The 23,329-nt window shown below is 40.3% G+C and overlaps 1 protein-coding gene across 8 annotated transcripts in view; it reads left to right on the top strand.

The window, feature by feature from the left end:
- LOC122551007 (M-phase phosphoprotein 9) overlaps positions 1 to 23,329 on the top strand; it is a 96,768-nt gene that overhangs the window by 11,424 nt on the left and 62,015 nt on the right. For all 8 annotated transcript variants that reach the window (XM_043692627.1, XM_043692626.1, XM_043692628.1 and 5 more), the window contains 6 exons: positions 6,964 to 7,096; positions 10,650 to 10,739; positions 15,588 to 16,177; positions 19,995 to 20,121; positions 22,376 to 22,466; positions 23,211 to 23,320. In XM_043692627.1, the coding sequence (XP_043548562.1) occupies positions 6,964 to 7,096; positions 10,650 to 10,739; positions 15,588 to 16,177; positions 19,995 to 20,121; positions 22,376 to 22,466; positions 23,211 to 23,320 (1,141 nt within the window). The remainder of the gene's footprint in view (positions 1 to 6,963; positions 7,097 to 10,649; positions 10,740 to 15,587; positions 16,178 to 19,994; positions 20,122 to 22,375; positions 22,467 to 23,210; positions 23,321 to 23,329) is intronic.

The raw sequence follows: 23,329 nt of genomic DNA, 5'->3' as shown, positions 1-23,329 counted from the left end.
TAGGTTGTTCTCAGTGCACCATTTTTCCAGGTCTTCCACCTCCCTTCTGTAGTCTGTTTCGTCACCATCTGAGATTTTACCGACTATGGTGGTATCATCAGCGAACTTGTGAATGGCATTAGTCTGGTATTAGGCGATGCAGTCATGGGTATACAGTGAGTACAGTAGGGGGCTGAGTACGCACCCTTGGGGGGCTGCAGTGTTGAGTGTTAGTGACGATGAAATATTGTCCACAATCTTCACTGATTGTGGCCTTTGTGTCTGGAAATTGATGATTTAATTGAAGAGAGTTTAGTCCGAGATCACTAAGTTTAGCAATCAGTCTCGCGGGGATAATAGTGTTGAAGTCTGAACTGTAGTTGATGAGTAGGGTTTTTACGTAGCCGTTCTTAGTTTCAAGATGTTCTAGGGAGGAGTGAAGGGCAAGTGATGTAGATCTGTTTGTCCAATAGGCAAATTGAAGTAGGTCAAGGGTGGTGGGGAGGCTGGAGTTGATTAATGGCATGACCACCTTTCAAAGCACTTCATGACCGCTGAGGTTAGGGCCTCTGGGTAGTAGTCATTGAGACATGCTGCATGAGCCTTCTTAGGCACTGGGATGATGTTGGCCCTCTTGAAACAGGCAGGGACAGTGGCCTGCTGCAGGGAGAGGTTGAAGATGTCTGCGAACACCTCTGCCAGTTGATCCGTGCATGCTCTGAGTGCACGGTCCGGTACTTCGTCTAGCCCCATTGCTTTCCTTGGATTCACATGAAGAAAAACTGATCTGACCTCGATGCAGTGACTGTTGGGATAGGTTTGTCAGGACTTGTTGGAATAGATGTTACCTCTCTGCCGAAATTCTGCTCAAAGCGAGCATAGAAGATGTTGAGATGATCTGGAAGGGATATGTCATCGTCTGCTATCTTGCACTGTCTATTTTTGGAATCTGTGATGTCATTCAGTCCTTGCCATAGTGGCTGGGTGTCTGTCTGGGTCTCTAGTTTGGATCAGTATTGGTCCTTGACTGTCTTAATGGCTCTGTGAAGGTCGTACTTGTATTTCTTATATTTGAGTGGGACTCCTGATCTAAAGGCCTCCTGCCTGGTTCTGTATGTCCTGACTCATCCAGGGTTTCCTGTTGGGGGACACCCCGGATTGACTTCCTAGGTATGCAATTCTCCACACACTTGCTGATAAAGTCTGTGTCGGTGGTGGCGTACTCGTCCAAGGTACCTGCGGACTGTTTGAACATGGTCCAATCAGCTGATTCCAGACAGCACCAGAGTTGATCCTCTGCTTCCTCCGACCAGCACTGGACCTGTATCCACGAGGGGGGTCTCCTGCTTGAGCTTTTGCCTGTATGCCAGGAGAAGAAACATAGCATTGTGATCGGAGTTACTGAAATGAGGGCGGGGGATGGAGCGGTAGTCCTCTTTCACAATGGTGTAGCAGTGGTCTAAAGTGTTCGGGCCCGTCATGGGGCAGGTAATGTGCTGGTGGTACTTGGGAAACACCTTTCTTAGATTGGCTTGGTTGAAGTTGCCAGTCTTGCATTTTAGTGCTGCATTTTAGCAGGGCAAATCAGGGTAGGACTTATACACTTAAGAATTAGAATATCCTTTATTGCCACTTGTACTCAAGTATGGAAGTACAGGAGTACAGTGAAAAGTTTGCCGAGTTGTCCCATATAGCGCTATCTAAGGGACAAAGTACCAAGGTACAGATCTTGGTTACAAAGTACAAAAATAAAGCAAAAAAGGAAGGAAAAAAGTTATGTACAGTTCTGCATAGTGTAAGTTAGAAAAATGAGAGCAAAGTTAAAAAGATGAGCACTACAGTCTTTCAGTCGATCAGTGCAGGGCGCTTCTACATTTGGTCTCCCTGGGCTCACAAGCTGCTGATCGCCTGCACCAGTTCCCAGTTCAACAACTGTTTTGCATTGCTTGGGCCTCCAGCCCGCTGGCTGTCCCCATTCCACTTGGCCCTGCAGCTCGCTGGATGTCCCTTCTCCACTCAGGTCTGCAGCCCACTGCTGTCTCTGCTCCCTGTGGGCACCCAGCCCGCTGGCCATCCCTGCTCCGCTCCATGTCACCAGCTGCTTTACCTCAGGAGAGAACCCCAAGAGGGGGAACGGGGGAAAGAAAGGGGAAGAAAATCGGAAATGAGCAGAGGAGCATGATAACGTCCTGGGGAATGTTACTGAGCTAGAAACCTTGGAGTGCAGGTTCATTGTCTGCTGTGACTACACTTTCAAGGAACAGGGTGGTGAAAAGGTATTTGGTATGCTTGTTTTTATTGGTCAGTGCGGTGCAGTATCGGTGTTGGGAAGTCTTGTTGTGGCTGTACAGGACATTGGTTAGGCCACTTTTGGAATAATGGATTCAATTCTGGTCTCCCTTACAGGAAAGGAATTGTTAAACTTGAAAGAGTTCAGAAAAGATTTACAAATATGTTGCCAGGGTTGGAGGGTTTGAGCTGTAGGGAGAGGCTGAATAGGCTGGAGTTGTTTTCCCTGGAGCATCGGAGGCTGAGGGGTGACCTTATAGAAGTGTATAAAATAATGACAGGCATGGAAAGAGTGAACAGTTAAAGTCTTTTCCCCAGGCGAGGGAGTCCAAAATTTAAGGAAGTAGGTTTAAGATGAGAGGGAAAAATGTAAAAGGGACCCAATGGACAACTTTTTCACGGACAGTGGTGCATGTATGGAATGCCAGAAGAAATGATGGAGCCTGGTACAATTACAACATTTAAAAGGCATTTGGATGGGTACATGAACAGGGAGGGTTTAAGGGATACGGGCACAATGTTGGCAAATGGGACTAGATTAGGTTAGGATATCTAGTCAGCATGGAGAGTTGGACCAAAGGGTCTTTTTCTGTGCTGTACACCTCTATGGCTCTCTTGTCTGACCTACAAGAGTAAGCAAATTGCCACCTTGGAGCTTCTGATCCACATTTTATTCATTATATTTTCTCTGCACTCAGTTTTGCAACAGTGCTGAGAGTAATGAAAAATTGGTTGGGCTGGTACTCATTATGATTTAGATGGAAGAGAGGTGACCTTATTGAAACATACAGGGTTCTTAGAGGACTTGCAAGAGTAGATGTGGTGAGCTTGTTTCCCCTTGTGGTAGAGTCTAGGACCAGAGGATATAATCTCAGAATAAGGGGTGCATGCTAGTGAATCTGTGGAATTCTTTAGACATGAGGAACAAGACTGAACCATTCAGCCGTTTGAGTGTGCTCTGCCATTCTATAAGATCACAGCCGATCTGATTTTTTAAACTTGAGCTCTAAATTCCTCCAGTAATCTTTCATTCCTTTGTTAAACAAGAGTCTATCTAGCTCTGTCTTTAAAAAAATGCAAGATTTTGCATCCAATGCCTTTTGAGAAAAGGGATTCCAAAGGCACTCAACCTTCTGTAAGGAAAAAAATGTTTCCTCATCCCTGTCGAATAGGTGACCTCTTATTTTTAAATTATTATCCCTAGTTCTCGATTCTCCTAAAAGAATCTAGTCAAGTCTCCTCAGGATCTTTGTATGTTTCAACTAAATCACATCTGAATCTTCTAAATCCAGAGAACACATAAAACCGAAGAACTACGGATACTGGAAATCAGAACCTTTGTGAAGAAATGTCACTGGCCCCGAAACATTAACTCTAATTTCTCTCCATGGATGCTGCCAGACCTGCTGACATTTGTCAGCAATTTCAGATTTTGTTTCGGAGAATACATGCCTAGCCTATCTAGCCTTTCCTTGTAAGGCAATCTGCTCATTCCAGATATTAGCTTAGTAAGCCTTCTGTTAACTGCTTCTAATGCATTAGCATCCTTTTGTAAGTACAATGAATGGCACTGTACACAGTTCCTCAGATGTGGTCTCACCAATGCTTTGTATAATTTGGATTTACAGTTACCAATGCCCTGTATTTACCAAAGAGGGCTGCTGAGCCTGGATCGCTGTGTATATTCAAGCCTGAGACTTTTATTCAGTGAGTGAGTGAGGGAGGAAAGTAAAGTTGAGGGTTATCAGATCTAATTGAAATATACAACAGACTCAATGGACTGAATGGCATACTCCTGCTTCAATGTCTTCAGGCCTTGTAATAAATTGGAGTAGAGATATGCCATTGAGCTCGCTGCAATATTCAGTGAGATAATTCCTGATCATTTGCGTTAATACATTTTTCCTGCAATATTCCCCACATCCCTTTATGTTTTTAAAATGTAGAAATGTATTGATCTCAGTCCTGAATATCATTCCCTTCCTTTAACCCCAACCGGGAGAATCCTTCTTCCAACACCTATCCTGTTGAACCCTGCTAGAATTTTGTATGTTTGAATTAGATTATCTCTCATTTTTTCTATACTTTAAAAAAAATACAGGCCTAATCTGTTTAATATTTCCTCATAGAGCAATCCTTCCATGCCAGCAGTTATTCTGGTAAATCTTTGTTGTGTTCCTCCTCTCGTGAGTATATCCTTCTGGGGGCAAAGTGACCAAAATAGCTCATTTGATCTTACCAAGGCTTTATATATTGTATTAAGACATGTTTACTCTTATATTTAAATTCCCTTGTAATAAAGATCAACAAGCCACTTGCCTCCTTAATTGCTTGCTGTACATGCCTGTTAACGTCGATTACTTTTTTTTTAAAAGTCCTTTTGAAGTTTGACACTGGCTGCTTGCCTTTTAGTAACTCCTCTATTTCTGTTTTTCCTACCAAAGTGGATAACCTCCACTGTTCTTAAAATTAATTCCATCTGCTGAATTTCTACTGACAGATTCAGTGTCTCCAAATCCCCTTTAAGTTTATCATTAACATTGTCCATTTCTGTTATTACATATGCTTCACTGACAGTAAGATTCCAATGTCACATTTTTCTATAGTTTTGTTAAAAATGTATAAAAGTTACAAAAATACTACCAAGCTTTGTGTCGTGTTTTGAGGGAAATGTTTTGGCCATGTAGTTTCCACTCTTTTCAATCTCCATAAGTTCTTAAACACCTTATTGAGGATATGATTAAATCTCTTCCTTGGGTACAAATCCACCTCTTACAATAGTCAAAGTTTGTATGAAATCCTCAAAAGGAGATTATCTTTAATTCTGATCATATAAACTATTTCATGCCACTATTCACTGAAGAGAAGTGTTTTCGCTGGATCTCAATCCAGCATTCAATATCATTAGGTTGTGCAATCTGCCAACCTGCAAATCACTGTCTTATTCCTACATTGTTTTCTATACAGTTAGAAACTCTCAGTCCAAACCACCCCCACCCATTTGAAATGAACAAATGTTGTTTACTAACCTTTTTATGTGGCACCTTGTTGGGCAGCTCTGTGTTGCTCAGTGGTTAGCACTGCTACCTCACAGCACCAGGGGCTCTGGTTTGTTTCCACCCTTAGGCGACTGTATGTATTTATCCCTGTCTCTGCGTGGCTTTCCTCTGGGTGCTTCTGTTACCTTCCACAGTTCAAAGACGTGCAGTCTAGGTGGATTACCTGTGGGAAATGCAGGGTTGGGTGTAGGGAGGTGCATCTGGATGGGATGCTCTTTGGAGGCTCAGTGTGGATTCGATGGGCCAAATGGCCTGCTTCCACGCTGAAGGCATTATATGATTCTTGTCAAAAGTTTTTGTAAATTATTTTATACATATATCATATCCACTGGTTCCTTCTTATCTATTCTGCTGGGTGCATCTTAAAACAAAAATTAACAGGTTTGTTGAACATGACTCCCTTTCATAAAGTAGTGTTGATTCTGTCCGATCCTACTAATGTTTTCTAAGTGTCAAATGAAGGGTTAGAATTTGATTATCACTTATTTGGTGTATACATAATGAGGAGACCCAGTGACCATTGCAGGAATACTAATTATTCCCAGTAGTGATTGTTCATCGATATCGTAAATCATGATGTGTTTTTGTGCATTTTTATGAAAACATATGAAAAACAAATTGGGTCAGTTAGTAACCTGGTATGATTGTATTTTGTGAGAAAGGAGAATTGTTCAATTAAAGCAATAATATTATACAAAACAGTTATGAGGGCAAGTTGGTAAAGGTAGATTGTGGAAACTAAATTTAATGGTATCATGCTAAATAAACAATGTGAACAAACATTTAAAGAATTAATTCAAAATCTGCTGCAAATTATATTCCCTTAAGGGATTTAAAATTCTGCAGGAAAGGTTGCAAACTTTGCTTAATGAGATGATAGGCATAGTATTAGATTAAAAGAAAATCTTGGTGTTGCTAAATAGACTAATGTCAGAGAATTGAAAGGATTTTAAAATTCAGCCAATGATGACCAGTAAATTGACAAGTAAAGAGAAAATCAGTCAGGTGACTATCGAGCTAGAGCTATGAATAAAAATTGCAAAAACATTTATAAGCTATGTATCTGCATGTTCTATTTTCTGCCACTAGATGTTGCAAGTTCACTGAGAAAGGGAAACAGTAAAAGTAATTTGTTTAGTTATTCATGGTGGAGTAATTAAAAATCTTGCATTATATTTCACACATTCAATCACGTAGCCATTAGTGAATACATCTTCTAAATCCACGAGTAAGGGTACTGAATAATTAATGTTGTATGAAAATAATATAATTTGCTACGAGTGTTAAACATTTGTACTTGAACAGTGCTGACGAGTTTTCTGCTCCAAGACTACCCAATTGAACTAACTACTGTAGTTAAATTTTAAAATGATTATCAAATTAAACCACAGAACAAATAATTAAATCATTATGGAACAACAATGAAAGCAAGTATTTGTGGATGTTGAGTGTTGAAAGAAGGGTATACTTTACTGTTGTGGAATTGCTGCTCTACACTCTGGGAATATTATAGGTATTTCCAATTCGTTTACAAAGTCAGAATCACTATATGGTGAGAAGTTTTCATTGTTTTCTTACATCTAATGTTTATAAGTTAACACTCCCTCTCCCCATATCTTTCTCGCTGTCCAATTAGATATCCATTTCATGAAAATTTGAGCAAAAATTTGCCATTGATTAATCCAAGCGCACTTGAAACCTTGGGGACTTTAATGCAAGAGATTCAAAATACCAGTGGGACAGATCCTGAGATTCTGAAGAACTGTGAGGTTAGTTGTTGAGTTCCCTTTGAAAATAAAGTAATATTTTTATTGTGCTATGTTAATATGAACAAATATATTGATATGTGTGTGTGTGTGCTAAACTGTCAGGTTGCTGCTTGCTTCTTGGTCTGCCTTGAATTAGCTGATCTTAGCAGTAACCTCAACCACTCATTTTTCTCAACATTTGGCATCACCTTCACATTCTCCTATGACTTTCCTAGTTTGGCTTTTTATTTCTGAAATGCTATTTCATTTAAACATTAAGCAACTTGATTAATTTTTTTTTTTGTTCTAAAACATTTTTGCTTCCCTTCCACATTCTTAAGAAAAGAAATAAGCCAAAAATGTTTGAAATTTTAAAAAAAACAATTTTTTTTGTCTGCCCTCCTGAAAGAACTTACCTTTTTAAGATTTAGATTATATTCCCTACAGTGTGGAAACAGGCCCTTCGATCCAACAAGTCCACACCGACCCTCTGAAGAGTAACCTACCCAGACCCATTTCCCTCTGACTAATTCGCCTAACACTATCGGCAATTTACCATGGCCAACTCACCTGACCTGCACATCTTTTGGTCTGTGGGAGGAAACCGAAGCACCCAGAGGAAACCCGCGCAAACACTGGGAGAACGTGCAAACTCCACACAGACAGTTGCCCGAGGCTGGAATTGGATCTGGATCCCTGGCACTGTGAGGCAGCAGTGCTAACCAATGCGCCAGTGTGCTGCACTTTGCGTGGTTATGGTTAGAAAGAAATAACTTTGACTTCTGTCACCTTTACTCTTGAGACAGTCACACATAAAATCCGACAAATAAATTCCTCACCCGTGAGGAATAAGAGAATGATCAGAGAGAGGGTAAGACCGATCAGGGATAGTGGAGGGAACTTCAGCCTAGAGTCTGAAGTGGTAGGGAGGCCCTAAATTAGTTTTTTGTTTCAGTAAGCACTAGAGAGAGCGATCGTGTTGATAGTGAGAACACAGTGGACCAGGTTAATAGGCTTGAACAGATTTGATATTAAGAAAGTAGATGTGCTGGAAATTTTGGGAAGCATCAAGATAGATAAGTCCCCAGGGTTGGACCAGATATATCCATGATTACTACGGGAAGCGAGGAATGAGTTTGCTGTACCTCTAGTGATGATCTTTGTATCCTCGCTCTCCACATGAGTAGTAATGGATGATTGGAGGGAGGCAAATGTTGTTCCTCTATTCAAGAAAGGGAATAGGGAAATCCCTGGGAATTACAGACCAGTCAGTCTTACATCTGTGGTAAGCAAGGTACTGGAAAGGATTCTGAGAGATAGGATTTATGACTGTTTGGAAAAACATCGTTTGATTAAAGATAGTCAGCATGGCTTTGTGAGGGGCAGGTTGTGCCTCTCGAGCCTTATTGAGTTCTTTGAGGATGTGACAAGACAAGTTGATGAAGGTCGAGTAGTGGATGTGGTGTATATGGATTTCACGAAGGCATTTGATAAGGTTCCCCATGGTAGACTCATTGTTAGAAATTTCGGAGGTATGGGGTACAGGGAAATTTGGCTGCCTGGATACAGAATTGACTGGCCAAAAGAAGACAGCAAGTGGTAGTGGATGGAAAGTATTCCGCCTGGAGGTCGGTGACCAGTGGTGTCCCGCAGGGATTTGTTTTTGGGCCTCTGCTCTTTTTGTAGTTTTTATAAATGACTTGGATGAAGAAGTGGAATGGTAGGTTCGTAAGTTTGATGATGCCACAAAAGTTGGTGGTATTGTAGATAGTCTCGAAGGCTGTTGCAGGCTACAACAAGACATTGACAGGATGCAGAGCTGGGCTGAGAAGTCGCAGATGGAGTTCAACCTGGATAAATATGAAGTGATTTATTTTGGAAGGTCGAATTTGAATGCAGAATACAGGATTAAAGACAGGATTCTTGGCAGTGTGGAGGTACAGCGGGATCTTGGGGTCCAGTACATAGATCCCTCAAAATTGCCACCCAAGTTGGTAGGGTTGTTAAGAAGATGTCTGGTGTTTTGGTTTTCATTTAACAGGGGGATTGATTTTAAGAGCCATGAGATTTTGCTGCAGCTCTATAAAACCCTGGTTAGACCACACTTGGAATATTGTGTCCAGTTCTGGTCACCTCATTATAGGAAAGATGTAGCTGCTTTAGAGACAGTGCAAAGGAGATTTACCTGGATACTGCCCAGATTGGAGGGCATGTCTTATGAAGAGAGGTTGAGTGAGCTAGGGCTTTTCACATTGGAGAGAAGAAGGAAGAGAGGTGACTTCATAGAGGTGTACAATGTAATGAGAGGCACCCGGAGTAGAGTAGATAGGCAGAGATTTTTCCCCAGGGCAGAAATGGCTGTCATGAGGGGTCATAATCTTAAGGTGATTGGAGGAAGATATAGGGGAGATGTCAGAGGTAGGTTCTTTACACTGAGAGTGGTGGGTGTGTAGAGTGCACTGCCAGCGGTACTAGTAGAGTCAGAGACATTAGGGAAATTTAAGCGACTGCTGGAGAAGCATGTGGACAGCAGTAAGTTGAGGGGTGTGTAGGTGAGAAAGTGTATAAGGTATGAGCAGGTAGGAAAAGATTAAAGTTTTAGGTTGTATGAGACAAAGGCTCAGCTAGCATGACTTTGACCAGATAAGAACTTGCAGTAAACAATGAGATGCTGGAGGCAAGGGTAGTAGGTTAATGAGGTGAAAAGCATCCATTATGTAATGCCAGTTAACAAGGTGAAAAGCATCCATTATGTAATGCCAGCTAACAAGGTTAAGAACATCCATTGAATAATGCTAGATGGTGTAATCTTTACTGTTGATGCTCTCTGATTGTAACGGTCACCCAATCAATTTAGATGTTGCCTTATTTGGATGCTGCTCCCTGTAAGTGACTATATAATTCCTTAAGAATCTGCTGTTTGAGAGAAGACGGAGAACTCGTGACCCTGTCCATATGTGTGATCGTTCCCTCTCCCTCCAGGGCCTGGAATAAGGATGAAGGAGGTAAAATCATACTGTGTCTGAGTGTTTGCTTCAACTGATAAGTGGATTGGGAAACAGGATGACATAGGTTAGGTTGATTTTGGATTAAGGTAAATGCTTGGCTCAACATCGTGGGTTGAAGGGCCTGTACTGTACGGTGTTCTAAATATCAACTGATGAAGGATCAATTGATGCATTTTTGTGATGTTGGTTGAAGAATTAATGTTGAATTGAGATAGTGAACGTTCTTTGAAAATGTGCCTTGTAGTGTTTTTATGCTCATCTGAACTATAAGTTAGGGAGTTTGGTGTTCCGTTCAAAAGTCAGTACCTCTAACAATGCAACCGTCTTGCATTGCACTGAATTTACTATCTGCATAGTGTACCAAAATCCTCGAGTGAGATAATCTTGTTACTCATGACGTGAGAGTGCTCCCGATTCATCAAGTGGACATGAGCAATATTAACCGTTATGTTCATATCCAACTGAACATCGATGATAGAATTGTGAGTTATAAATATGAGAGAAATTTATTAGTGAGTGAAATTTGATAGATAATATATTGTGTATTTCTTCCTGTGGGTTATTAGGCAAGATGGTTGCAGCTCTTTAAACTAGTGGAAAAACAATACCAGGATCAGATTTTGTCTCAACAGGACCAATACCAATGTCAGATCCAAGTGAGTAAAGGATACCAATTTTTATTGTTACTTTTCAAAGAAATGTTTTAAAATTGTATTTTTGATGAATAAATTGAGCCCTGTAAAGGGAGGAATATCATTTGTCAGGAGTTATGACATTTCCTCATTGGACACCCATTGTTTACATCAAGTACTCTCAGGTCTCTGATTACAAGGTGAATGTAGAGAAAATCTTTTGCTGTTTCTCAGAATCATAGAGATGTACAGCACGTAAACAGACCCCTTCGGTTCAACTCGTCCATGCCAACCAAATATACCAACCCAATTTAGTACCATCCGCCAGCACCTGGCCCATATCCCTCCAAACCATTCCTATTTATATACCCATCCAGATGCCTTTTAAATGTTGCAATCGTACTAGCCTCCACCACTTCCTCTGGTAGCTCATTCCATACACGTACCACGCTCCGCGTGAAAATGTTGCCCTTCAGGTCTCTTTTATATATTTCCCCACTCACCCTAAACCTATGCCCTTTAGTTCTGAACTCCCCCACCCCAGGGAAAAGACTTTGTCTATTTATCCTATCCGTGCCCCTCATGATTTTATAAATCTCTATAAGGTCACCCCTCAGCCTCCGATGCTGAAGGGAAAACAGCCCCAGCCTATTCAACCTCTTCCTATAGCTCCAATCCTCCAACCCTGGCAACGTCCTTGTAAATCTTTTCTGAACCCTTTCAAGTTTCACAACATTCTTCCAATAGGAGGGAGACCAGAATTGCACACAATATTCCAATAGTGGCCTAACCAATGTCCTGTACAGCCGCAGCATGACCTCCCAACTCCTGTACTCAATATACTGACCAATAAAGGAAAGCATACCAAATGCTTTCCTCACTATCCTATCTACCTGCGACTCTTCTTAATCTGAACATTTTCATTTGCGCCAGTTACACTTGTTACTTCCCTTTCTTCCCATGCCTTCTGTTTTTCTGATTTGATTCATAATTTGATGAAAAGTTTGTATAGTGTTGTGGTCTAGTTAGTGCTGTCTCAAAAGCATTTTAAGACTGTAAAAGGCATTGTTAAGATTCAATACTGGATTCGATGGGATGTAACAAAAACTCTTAAGTGTCAAGTGATCCAAGTTAATAGATTTATTAGCCATTATATCAGTGATAACTATATTAAGCAGTAAATTTATATATTAAGTGCTAAATATATGTTAAGCAGTAAATGTACAGATGAAGCAGTAAATATATATGTAAAAGTGGTCATCTTCCAGGATTGTATTGACTCTGGTACAGTCCCTGCAGATTGGAGGGTAGCTAATGTTACTCCAAAATTCATGAAGGCAGGTAGATAGAAACCAGAGAAGTATTGACCGTAAGCCTAACATCAATAGTGGGAAAAATTCTCAAATCCATTATGAAGGCCTTTATAATAGTGGAGCATTTAGAAAGCAGTGGCAGGAGCAGACAGAGTCACCATGAATTTATAAAGGGGAAATCATGGTTGACAAATCTGATGGAATTCTATGAAGATGTAACTAGTTGAGTTGACAAAGGGGAGTCAGTTGATGTGGTATATTTGGACTTTCAAAAAGCGTTTGACAGAGTCAAAGAGATTATTGTGCATGATTAAAGTGCTTTGGGTTGGAGGGAGTGTATTGAGATGGATAGAAAACTGGTTGGCAGAGAGGAAACAAAGAGTAGGAATTAATGGGTCCTTTTCAAATTGGCAGGTAGTAACTAGGGTGCCACAGGGATCGGTGCTGAGACCCCAGCTATTCACAATATGTATTACTGATTTGGATGAGGGAACAAACGTAACATCTCAAAGTTTGCAAATGATGCGAAGTTGGGTGGGAGGGTGAACTGTGACGAGGATGCACCGATTCCTCAGCATGATCTGGACAGGTTGGGTTAGTGGGCAAATCAATGACAGATGGCGTATAATTTGAATCATTGTGAGGTTATTCACTTTGGAAGCAAAAACAGAAGGCAGATTATGATCTGAATGGGTATAAATTGGGAGACTGGAGTATGCGGTGGGACCTGGGTGTCCTTGTGCACCAGTCACTGAAGGTAAGCATGCAGGTGCAGCAGGCGGTGAAGAAAGCAAAGGGTATGTTGGCCTTCGTTGCGAGAGGTTTCAAGTATAGGAGCACGAATGTGTTTTTGCAGTTATAGAAGACCTTGGTGAGGCCACACGTAGAATATTGTGTGCAATTTTGAACTCCAGAACCAGGGGTCACAGTCTGACGATTTGGGTACACCATTTCGGATGAAAATGAGGAGACATGTCTTCATCCAAAGAGTGGTGAGCCTTCGGAATTCATCACCACAGGAAGTCATTGATGCCAAAACATCAAATGTATTCAAGAGGCGGCTAGGTATAGCACTTAGGGCAAATGGGATCAAAGGTTTATAGGGAGAAAACAGGATTTGGCTGTTGAGTTGGACAATCAGCCATGATCGTAATAAATAGCGGAGCAGGCTCGAAGGGCTGAATGGCTTCCTCCTGCTCCTATCTTCTGTGTTTCTATGTTTCTATGTCAAGTGGTAGATATATATAAAGTGGTAAACATATGTTAAGCAGTGTATGCATATAAATTTATATTTTTGTGTGTGCGTACATGTATGTGTGTGCACATACATGTATACACAGACACATTGTATAACAATAAATATATAAAGCAGTAAATGTATATTGAGAATGAGTGTCCTTCCCTCCACTCCCTCCGTTCCAACCCCAACCTCACCATCAAACCAGCTGTGCCCGAAACGTCGAATCTCCTGTTCCCTGGATGCTGCCTGACCTGCTGTGCTGTTCCAGCAATAAAGTTTCAACTGTCCTTCCCTTCTGCCCGTTGGGGACCTTGCTTTATGACAACCAGTCAAGAGAAATCAGGGTTCCTGGTACCGTTTGCCATCCTGGTCCAAGATGAAGTCTGAATAGCAAGTAACACATGCGTTAAGTTGGCATCAAGTTTCATGCCACCTTACAGTTGCAAATCTCAGTTCTTGGTGAAGTCTAATGAATGGGGCAAAGTCCCTGATATTAGTATCAGTCTGAATCTAAGATTATGTGCTGTATTACCATTTGTGGTTTCAGTACTTTGCAGACATTCAATTATACAGAAAAAGTCTCCAAGTGGGTCCATGTGATGGCCCAACAGGATAGATCTCACAGTCAGTTTATTGTCACATAGTCACCTCTCAGTCAAAACAGGTTCAATTTTGCATTAGGCCTGTTTTTCACATACTTTTCCACTTTATTTCAATTGCTCATCATCATGTCCAATTAAACCTTAACGATTTTCCATGCTGTATGAATCTGTAATAATCCTTAATGATCTGGTTTGAAGGTATAATTTTTAATCCTCCCACTACAGTCATTTTACATTTCACAAAAAAATTGTGGTACTAACTACTTAGGTCTCAGTTTTAGTGTGGTGTAGCGAGGCAGGATATTCATGACAATACATCTTTGTGTTCGCCAATTGTAGTGCAGTTTTACCAGAATTCTGTATTGAATAATCCAGAGATGGTGACGATGCCGGTATCTGAGTGATAATGAATGGTCTCATCAGAATAGATTGCTTTTGTCTCTCTCGCATTGCCCTAGTGCATTAATATTCTGTGCTGAGGTAGAAGTACAGATGTCTTGAAGTAGATTAGGGAGGGAGGGACACGGAACTTGCAAAATTGTTGCAATGGTTTAACTTGATAAAGACAAGTGCAATTTTAATATTCTGTGTTCCCACATGATTACTTTCCCACAACCAATTCAAATTTTTATTGAGAGCCCTGTCCCTCCATTATTGTGGTGAGGTAATAGTAATGTTTCACTCATATTACATGCTGGAAATATAATTGAGTATTTTTTTAAGTGTTCTGTATAACTGACACACTTCTTAATACTGCTGTTACAACCCATTCACCCACTGTAATTTGGGACATTATTAGAAATTGTATGTAGTTTGAAAGTGGGATTGTAAGTATGTTGTAAAGTTTATAAAGAGAGGTAACATCCTTTAGGTTTAAACTTAAAAACATTGTGCACTGATCCAGTCATTGCCAGTTGAAACATTTAACTGCTGGGTTCTGTATTCAATATAGCCATTCTGATTGACATTTCCTGGCAGGGGTGAAGGATAGTCATGTTTCCTTTGCATAGCTATAAATTAAAATTTATGGAGTGATTTAGAAAGTATTGAAATTGTGTAGATACATGCAGTTATATAAAGTGGTATTGTAACATACTATTTGCAGCATTCAGTTTTCCCCAATTCTCTATGGTAAAAACAATGACTGCAGATGCTGGAAACCAAAGTCTACATTTGATTGGTGCTGGAAAAGCACAGCAGTAGCATAGAGTACAATAGGTGAATGGGGGAGGGGATGAAGGTGATAGGTCGGGGAGAGGGGAGCTACTGCTAATGAGTACTCGATCACAAGCAATTCAAGACCTGAGGACTAACCTGGAAGAGAGTAGCAATAAATCCAGTTTGGAAGTGACAGTTGGGCCTGAGAGTCTGCCGGGGAAGCAGAATAAGGCCAATGGGTATGTATTAAAGGTTTGGATTTTTTACAAAAAAGGGAAGCATGGTAAATAGAAACAGGCTATCCACTTGCCTGTATTCCTGATGAAGGACTTTTGCCCGAAACGTCGATTTTACTGCTCCTTGGATACAGCATGAACTGCTGTGCTTTTCCAGCACCACTCCAATCCTCTATGACAAGTCTGAATTATAACTTGTGCAACTGCAATCAAAAAACTTGGTTTAATGGACAAGTGGAAGTTGAACTCTGCAACTACTGTGACTTATTGTATTCTCAATGTAGCAGCTACCTCTTGGTGTATTTTTCTTCTGTTATTTCCAGCTTATTCAAGATGAAATCAAAGCATTAATTCAATTGCAAAATGACATTGGTCTCCGACACTCTACAGCCAGGTTACCATCCTTTACAAAACTTGTAACTGATACAACTGCATCCACTTTTCTTAATGGCGATGGCTTTGAGGAACTGGAATGTAAAATAAAATCATTTGATGTACAATCTGACTGCAGTGAAACAGAAGAACAGGTAATGGCTAGCAATGAATGTAATCATGAATGGAAAGAAGTTCAGGACAACGTGCCACTGACCAGTGAATATGGAAAATTTTCAGCATCCATGCAATCTGATTTTCATGGTATTGGTACAGTGCATAATTCCAAATTGAATACTGCAAACAGTAAACAGAATATGAAGGAAAATGATCCAGTCCGGCTGCATTATCTATCCCATTTTCCTCAGCTGAAAGAAAGTGGACAGCCGTCAGTGACTTTTGCTACTGCTAATGAGTACTCTGTCACAAGCAAATCAATTCAAGACCTGAGGACTAACCTGGAAGAGAGTAGCAATAAATCCAATTTGGAAGCGACAGTTGCACCTGAGAGTCTGCCGGGGAAGCAGAATAAGGCTAAAGGGTATGTATCAAAGGTTTGGATTTTTTAAAAAAAGGGAAGCATGATAAATAGAAACAGGTTATTTTGTCCTTGAGCCTGCTCTGCCATTCAATAACGTCACATTTGATCATCCAACTCAGTACCCTGTTCCTGCTTTCTGTTCATATCATTTAATCCCTTTAACCCCAAAAATTATATCTAACTCTGCCTTGAAAACATTGTGTTTTGGCCTTAAACGCTTTCGGTAGCAGCATTCCCCACAGGCTCATAACTGACTGGGTGAAGACATTTCTGCTTATTTCACTCCTAAATAGCCTACCTGTATCCTTGGGTTATGACCCCTGCTTCTGGACTCCCCAGTCATTGGAAACATCCTTCCTGTGTTTACCCTGTCTACTCATGTTAGAATTTTACAAGTTTCTTTGAAGTTCCCACCTCATTCTTCTAAATTCCAGTCAAAAAAATGCTCATACTTCAGTCCTGTCATCCCAGGAATCCGTCTGATAAATCTTCGTTGCATCCCTTTTATAGCCAGAACATCCTTAGAAAAGGACACCACAACTAGACATTATACTCCAGGTGAAGTTTCACTAACGTCCTCTATAATTGCATCAATGCATCCCTACTCCATACTTAATTCCTCTTGCTCTGAAGGCCAACATACCTTTTGCCTTCTTCACCAACTGCTGGACTTGCAAACTTACTTTCAGCATGTGGTGAACAGAGGAGTTTACAGAACATAGATAACTGTACAGAACACGAACAGGCCCTTTGACCCACGATTTTGTGCCGAACATGATACCAAATTAAACTAATCCCTTGTGCCCGTCTTTAGTCCATATCCCTCCCTTGCGTATTCATGTGTTTATCTAAAAGTCCCTTAAACTCCACTATCATATCTGTCACCATCACCACCACTGGCAGCACCTTCCAGACTCCTGCCACTCTCTCTATGTTTTAAAAAAAAACTTGCCCCTCACATCTTCTATGAACTTTCCAACTCTTATCTTAATTGCATGCCCCCTAAAATTAGATATTTCAATTCTGGAAAAAAGATTCTGACCGTCAACCCTATCTATGCATCTCATAATTTTATAATTCTATTAAGTCTCCCGTTGGTCTCTGCCACTCCAGAGAAAACAACCTGAGGTTTCCTAGCCTCTCCTTGTAGCTCATAATCTCAAATCTAGGCAGTATCTTGGCAAACCTCTTCTACATCCTCTCCACATCCTTCCTGTAAAATAGTGACCAGAATTGAACACAGTACTCTAAAGCTGCAACATGGTATCCTGGCTTTCATACTCAATCCCCGATCAATGAAGGCAAGCATGCCACAGTCCCTCTTTACCACTCTATCTACTTGTGTGGCCACTTTTAGGGAGCTGTGGACTTGAACCCCAAGATCTCACTGTACATCAATGCTATTCAGAGTCCTGCCATTAACTGTATACTTTTCCTGAATACTAGACGTTACAAAATTCAGCACCACACACTTATCCAGATTAAACTTTATCCACCATTTTTCCACTAGTATCAACAACTGATCTATACCCCGCTGTATCCTTTGACAACCTTATACACTATCCACAACTCCACTGGTCTTTGTATTATCTGCAAACTTATTCACCGACCCACATAAATTTTCATCCAAGTTATTTATATATATCACAAACAGTAGATATCCCAGTACAGACCTCACTAGTCATGGACCTCCAGCCTGAAAAACACCTTTCCACCACTACCCTTTGTTTTCTATGGGCAAGTCAATTCTGAATCCACACACCAAGTCACCATGGTTCCTATGCATTTTTTAAATTCATTCAATCATGGGTTGATGGCATCGCTGGCTCTACCAGCATTTATTGCCCATACCGAATTTCCCAGAGGGAAATTACAGCTTGATCTTCTGGAAGAGCCTACCATGAGGGATCCTGTTGAAAGTGGTACTAAAATCCATGTAAACAACATCCACTAGTCTACCCGCCTCAATCACCTTCGTCACCTTCTTGAAAAATTCAATCAAGTTAGTAAGACAACGGGACAGCAGGTCTTGTATCTTTTACCCCCTCCTTGCCCTTTTCCAATCGATTGCCATTCAGATAATAATCTGAAAGCTTAATGTTGTCTGCTAACTTGGAGATATTACATTTAGTTCCCTATCTAAATCATTAAAATAAATTATGAGCAACTGAGGTCCAAGTACTGGCAGGAAGAACTAATACTTTAAATTAACTTCCTCTCCAATAAATTTCACTTTGTACAGTTAGACACTGATGATAAATCTTTTAGAAGACAGCTTCTAATGTGTTGTTATTTTTAACAGGGTACAAGTGAATTTTAATAAACAGGTCTTTTAATTAGCTTTTTAGGGCTTTATACGCACTTGTCAAAAAATGTGGTGCTGGAAAAGCACAGCAGCTCAAGCAGCATCCAAGGAGCAGGCGAGTCGATGTTTCAGACATAAGCCTGACATTCCTGATGAAGGGTTTAAGGGTTCAAATGACTTTTACAATTTATTTATTTGTGGGCTGTGGGCATGCATTTATTGCCCTTTTCTAATTGCCCACGAAGGTGATGATGAGCTACCTTCTTGAACTGCTGCAGTCTTTGGTGCTTCGGTATACCCACAGTGCTGTTAAGAAGGGAACCTGCACTCTTAATTGAAGACCCTCATCCCTGCAACAATTTTCATAATTTCTTGCCCATCCTTCCAATGTATGGTACTCAGAATTGACATGGTACCCCAGTTGAGGTGACAGCAGTTTGTTACAAAGGCTAATAATGCCTTCCTTGCTCTTTTACTCAATGCCTCATTTTATGTAATCTAGGATCCCCGTGCACTTTTAATGACTTTAAGCAACCATGTCATTTCAACAATTTGTGCATGTATAGCCTCCTATATGTATGTTTCTTGACTCCCTTTATAATTTTAGTTTATTGCCGATGCTTATTCTTCTTATCAATTCACATTCCTCTGCATAGTTTTAGCAGCCATATGTCTGTTCATTACAACAGTCCATCCATGTTCTCTTGAAGTTGTGAACTCTCCTCAGTATTTATAACTGTTTCAATTTTTTTATTATCTGCACATTTTGAAACTGAGCCTTGGATATATGGGCAAAGTCATTAACACAAATCAAGAACAATAGTAGTCCAAGATCTGATCCCTGAAGAGCATGACTATATTTTCACCCAATCTGGAAAAACTCTTCACTGCCACTGCTGGATATGTGACTTGCAGTTAACATAACACGTCTGATTACTTCAACTAACGTTCTATTTTTATTTCCCAAATTAAAAAAAAGATTATTTGCAGATGATCAGCTTTCTTTTTGATGCTTGAAACATCAGTGCTGTGATGTTGCAGTCGCCTGATGAAATTCTTGGACAAGAATATTCAGATTGGAGCTGCGCTTAATAATCATGATTATCCTCTTCAGCATTGCTGGGAAAATCGCCCACCTCGACAATGTTAGAACCCTGATTGGCTCAGGATTCATCAGATATACATGACAGCCTGGGGCTAGGAATAATAATACTAGAGGCTCCAACCTCTTTACATCATGTAGCTAATCAAGAATTTTTCGTCTTGCCACCTATAATTGACTTTTATTGGATAGATTTATGAGTTTATACTCTCGCTGTGTGACTGTGTTATGAACTTGGCCATCAAGTGGAACTTGACCCCAGAGCTTTTTGCATAGAGATAGGCCCACTACTTTTATCTTGACAATGGTGAAAGTATAAGAAAGCAGGGAGCCAGTTTTGTGGGCAGTTAGTTAGCTTATCCCAGTTTACATGAGCATATCTGATGGCATTTAATTTTCACGTTTTAAAGGTTGACATCATGGGCACAGAAAGTTAGACAGAAGAATCACAAATCAAAATTTGTAAATTCAGCTGGATTGGAGAGAATGCAGCCACAGGAATGTGGGCAGCCCCAGGAAACTGAAACACCAGAAGATGTAAGTGTCAATGTTGTTAATTTGCATTTAAAATTGCTCTTCTGGGAGATTTTTCTGTATATTTATGAAATCTGCATCCATAATTTATTTACACCTTTTATAGCAGACAATTGCCTTAAAGTTTTTAATTTGATTATAATTTATGTTGCTTTTTCTGTTCTATAACATTCTATAAATTTACACCCCAACAGACCAAATCCTATGCTTTTAATACCATTTAACAGACTAAATCTTAATTGCTTTCTTTCGTTGCCATTTCACTTCATGTTTGGAGAGTTAGCTGATCAACATGGAGATTCATCAGAGTCATTGCTGCTTTGATACAGCATTGTATACTACAGGTTGTAATTAAATTCTCAGAGCATTTTTGAAATTAAACTATCTGTTAGTTTCTGATGCCATGAAACTGTGTATATAGTACATTGAAACTCATTCTTCTTTGATACAAGTCTGTCTTGGTGAACTTGCCCTGTGCTTTAAACAGAATTTTTGAAATTAAATTTAATGGAGGAAACTTGTCAGTTAAAATTCAATTATTGTGTGTGGTGAAGTTTTAATTGTATTTGGTACTTCATAAACTGTTCAAAGCAATGGTTAGCTAGTTTTTACAAGAGCTATCAATATCTCTTGTGCTTTATGTAAACTTGAATTGCCAGTTGTCTCCACCGTCAACTCAGGAAGCTGATTCCAGATATCCACTATCCTTTGCGTAAAAACGGATTTTCCTCACGTCCCCTTTAATCCTTTTGTTACTTAACTTGAATCTGTGACTCCCGGTTTTTGAACTCTCTGCCAGCGGAAACAGGTTGCTACGTCAACTCTATCTCTATCCCTCAATTTTGCATGCCTCAATCATGTGGTTAGCACTGCTGCCTCACAGCGCCAGAGTCCGGGGTTCAATTCCCACCTCAGGCAACTGACTGTGTGGAGTTTGCACGTTCTCCCCGTGTCTGCGTGGGTTTCCTCCGGGTGCTCCGGTTTCCTCCCACAGTCCAAAGATGTGCAGGTCAGGTGAATTGGCCATACTAACTTGCTGGAGTGTTAGGTTAGGGGTATGTGTGGGTTGCGCTTCGGCGGGTCGGTGTGGACTTGTTGGGCCAAAGGGCCTGTTTCCACACTGTAATGTAATCTAAAAAAATGTAATCTAAAATGTCATCCCCTCAAGCTTTTCTGTTCCAAAGAAAACAACCCTAGCCTCTCCGGTCTTTCCTTGTAGCTACAATCCTCCAGTCCTGGCAACATCCTCGTAAATATTCTCTGCATCTCTTCAGAGCAATTATCTCCTTCCTGTCATTCCACACAACACTCCAGTTGTGACTTCACCAGTGTTTTACATAGTTTTTATTATTATCCCTACTTTCGTATTCTGTATTTCTGCCAATAAAGCTAAGCATTCCACATGCCTTCCTTACAAAATTATCAACTTGTACTGCTACGTTTAGAGACCTGTGCACTTGCACGCCAAGATTTCTCACTTCATCTACTCATTTCACTGTAGTCCCATTTATTGCGTATTTCTTTTTACTGTTTGACCTCCCACTTATCAGAGTTGAACTCCATTTGCCACTTTCCTGCTCATTCCACCAATCTATTAACTTTGGAACTTACATCAAATTTCCCAATCGTGGCCCCTAATGTTCAAGTCCAAGTCGTTAATATGTAAAACATACAGTAGGGGTCCCAACACTGAGGCCTGCAGAACACCATTTAAAACAGCTTTCCATTCACAAGGGCAACCATTGAACAATACCCTCTGTTTTCTGTTTCAAAGCTAACTTTGAATCCAATTCAAAACAATAGACTATATCCCATGGACTTTTATTTTTTTGACCAGTCTGCCATATTGGTACTTGTCAAATGCCTTACTAAAATCTGTGTAGACAACATCCACTGCATTACCATGTTATAGAAGTAGGAATGTTTCTAATCCAAATAAGTTTAATTAATATTTTGAATTCCATAATGAAAATTTTTAAAAATTCACTCATGTTCATTAATTATATAATTCAAATACACAATGAAAAATTTCATCAAACTTGTCAATTCCCTGTTAACACTGTCACAGGACCACAGGAGTTCAGAAAGGCCCATCACTAACATCTCTGGGCACATGTGGATGGGCAATTCAAGCAGTAGCACCTGTAGTCTGAGAAGCACTTGAAAGAATAGTTATTAAGCAATTTAAGATTACTTTTTTTCAATAAGTTTTGTAGATTAAAGTGTTTTACACTTAAATTGTTTCTTTAAATTTTAGATTCATTTGCTATCTGCAAGCTCATCTCACAACTCCTTCTACCTCAGCAGACCTTCTAGCAGTCCAAATTCTGTGGTATCTAATATTTCAGGTAAATATTTGCTAAATCTTTTCTGATTCTAGATTAGAGTGGTGCTGGAAAAGCACAGCAGTTCAGGCAGCATCCGAGGAGCAGGAAAATCGACATTTCGGGCAAAAGTCCATCATCGGGAATAGAGGCAGAGTGCCTGCAGGGTGGAGATAAATGAGAGGAGGATGGGGGTGGGGAGAAAGTAGCATAGAGTACAATAGGTGATTGGGGGTGGGGATGGAGGTGATAGGTCAGGGAGGAGGGTGGGGGAAGGTCATTGACCGGGTAGATCTTTTCCTCCCTCTGGTAGATGTATCTTAAGACTAGAGGGCATAAGCTTGAGGTGAAGAATAAACTGTTTAGAGGAGATCTGAGGAAACATTTTCTCGCTTAGAGGGTTGTAGATTTTGTAATGCACTGTCTGAGAAGATGGTGGAGGCAGGTACTGTCACAACATTTGATAAGCATCTGGTCAAGCATTTCAAATGCCAAGGTATAGAATGGATCAAGTGCGGGTAAATGGAATTAATGTAGTTGTGTTTGTTGGTCGGCATAGGCATGGTGGCTGAAGGACCTATTCTATGTTGTATGATTCTAAAAAAAGAGGCAAAGGTCTAGGTGTTTCTCTGTGATTTAAAAATGTATTCTTGGAAGTTCAAGAATCTCCATATAATTTCTTACTTTGTTTTCTAATACTTACATCTTTAAATCAGGTATTCTTTGAAAACTTGCGCCTTTGTTAACTTTAATTTTTTTAAATTTTAGGACTTTCTTATTGGAGGCTGAATGAAAGGGAGCTGTATCACTCTTTACCAAAGAACAAGGAGGCTGACCTTGTTGACACATTTTCTTCCATCAAAACTGATAGATATCAGGCACGTAGA

The sequence above is a fragment of the Chiloscyllium plagiosum genome, chromosome 6 (genome assembly GCF_004010195.1).
Source record: "Chiloscyllium plagiosum isolate BGI_BamShark_2017 chromosome 6, ASM401019v2, whole genome shotgun sequence".
NCBI lineage: Eukaryota > Metazoa > Chordata > Chondrichthyes > Orectolobiformes > Hemiscylliidae > Chiloscyllium > Chiloscyllium plagiosum.
This window is presented reverse-complemented; position numbering and strand designations above follow the sequence as displayed.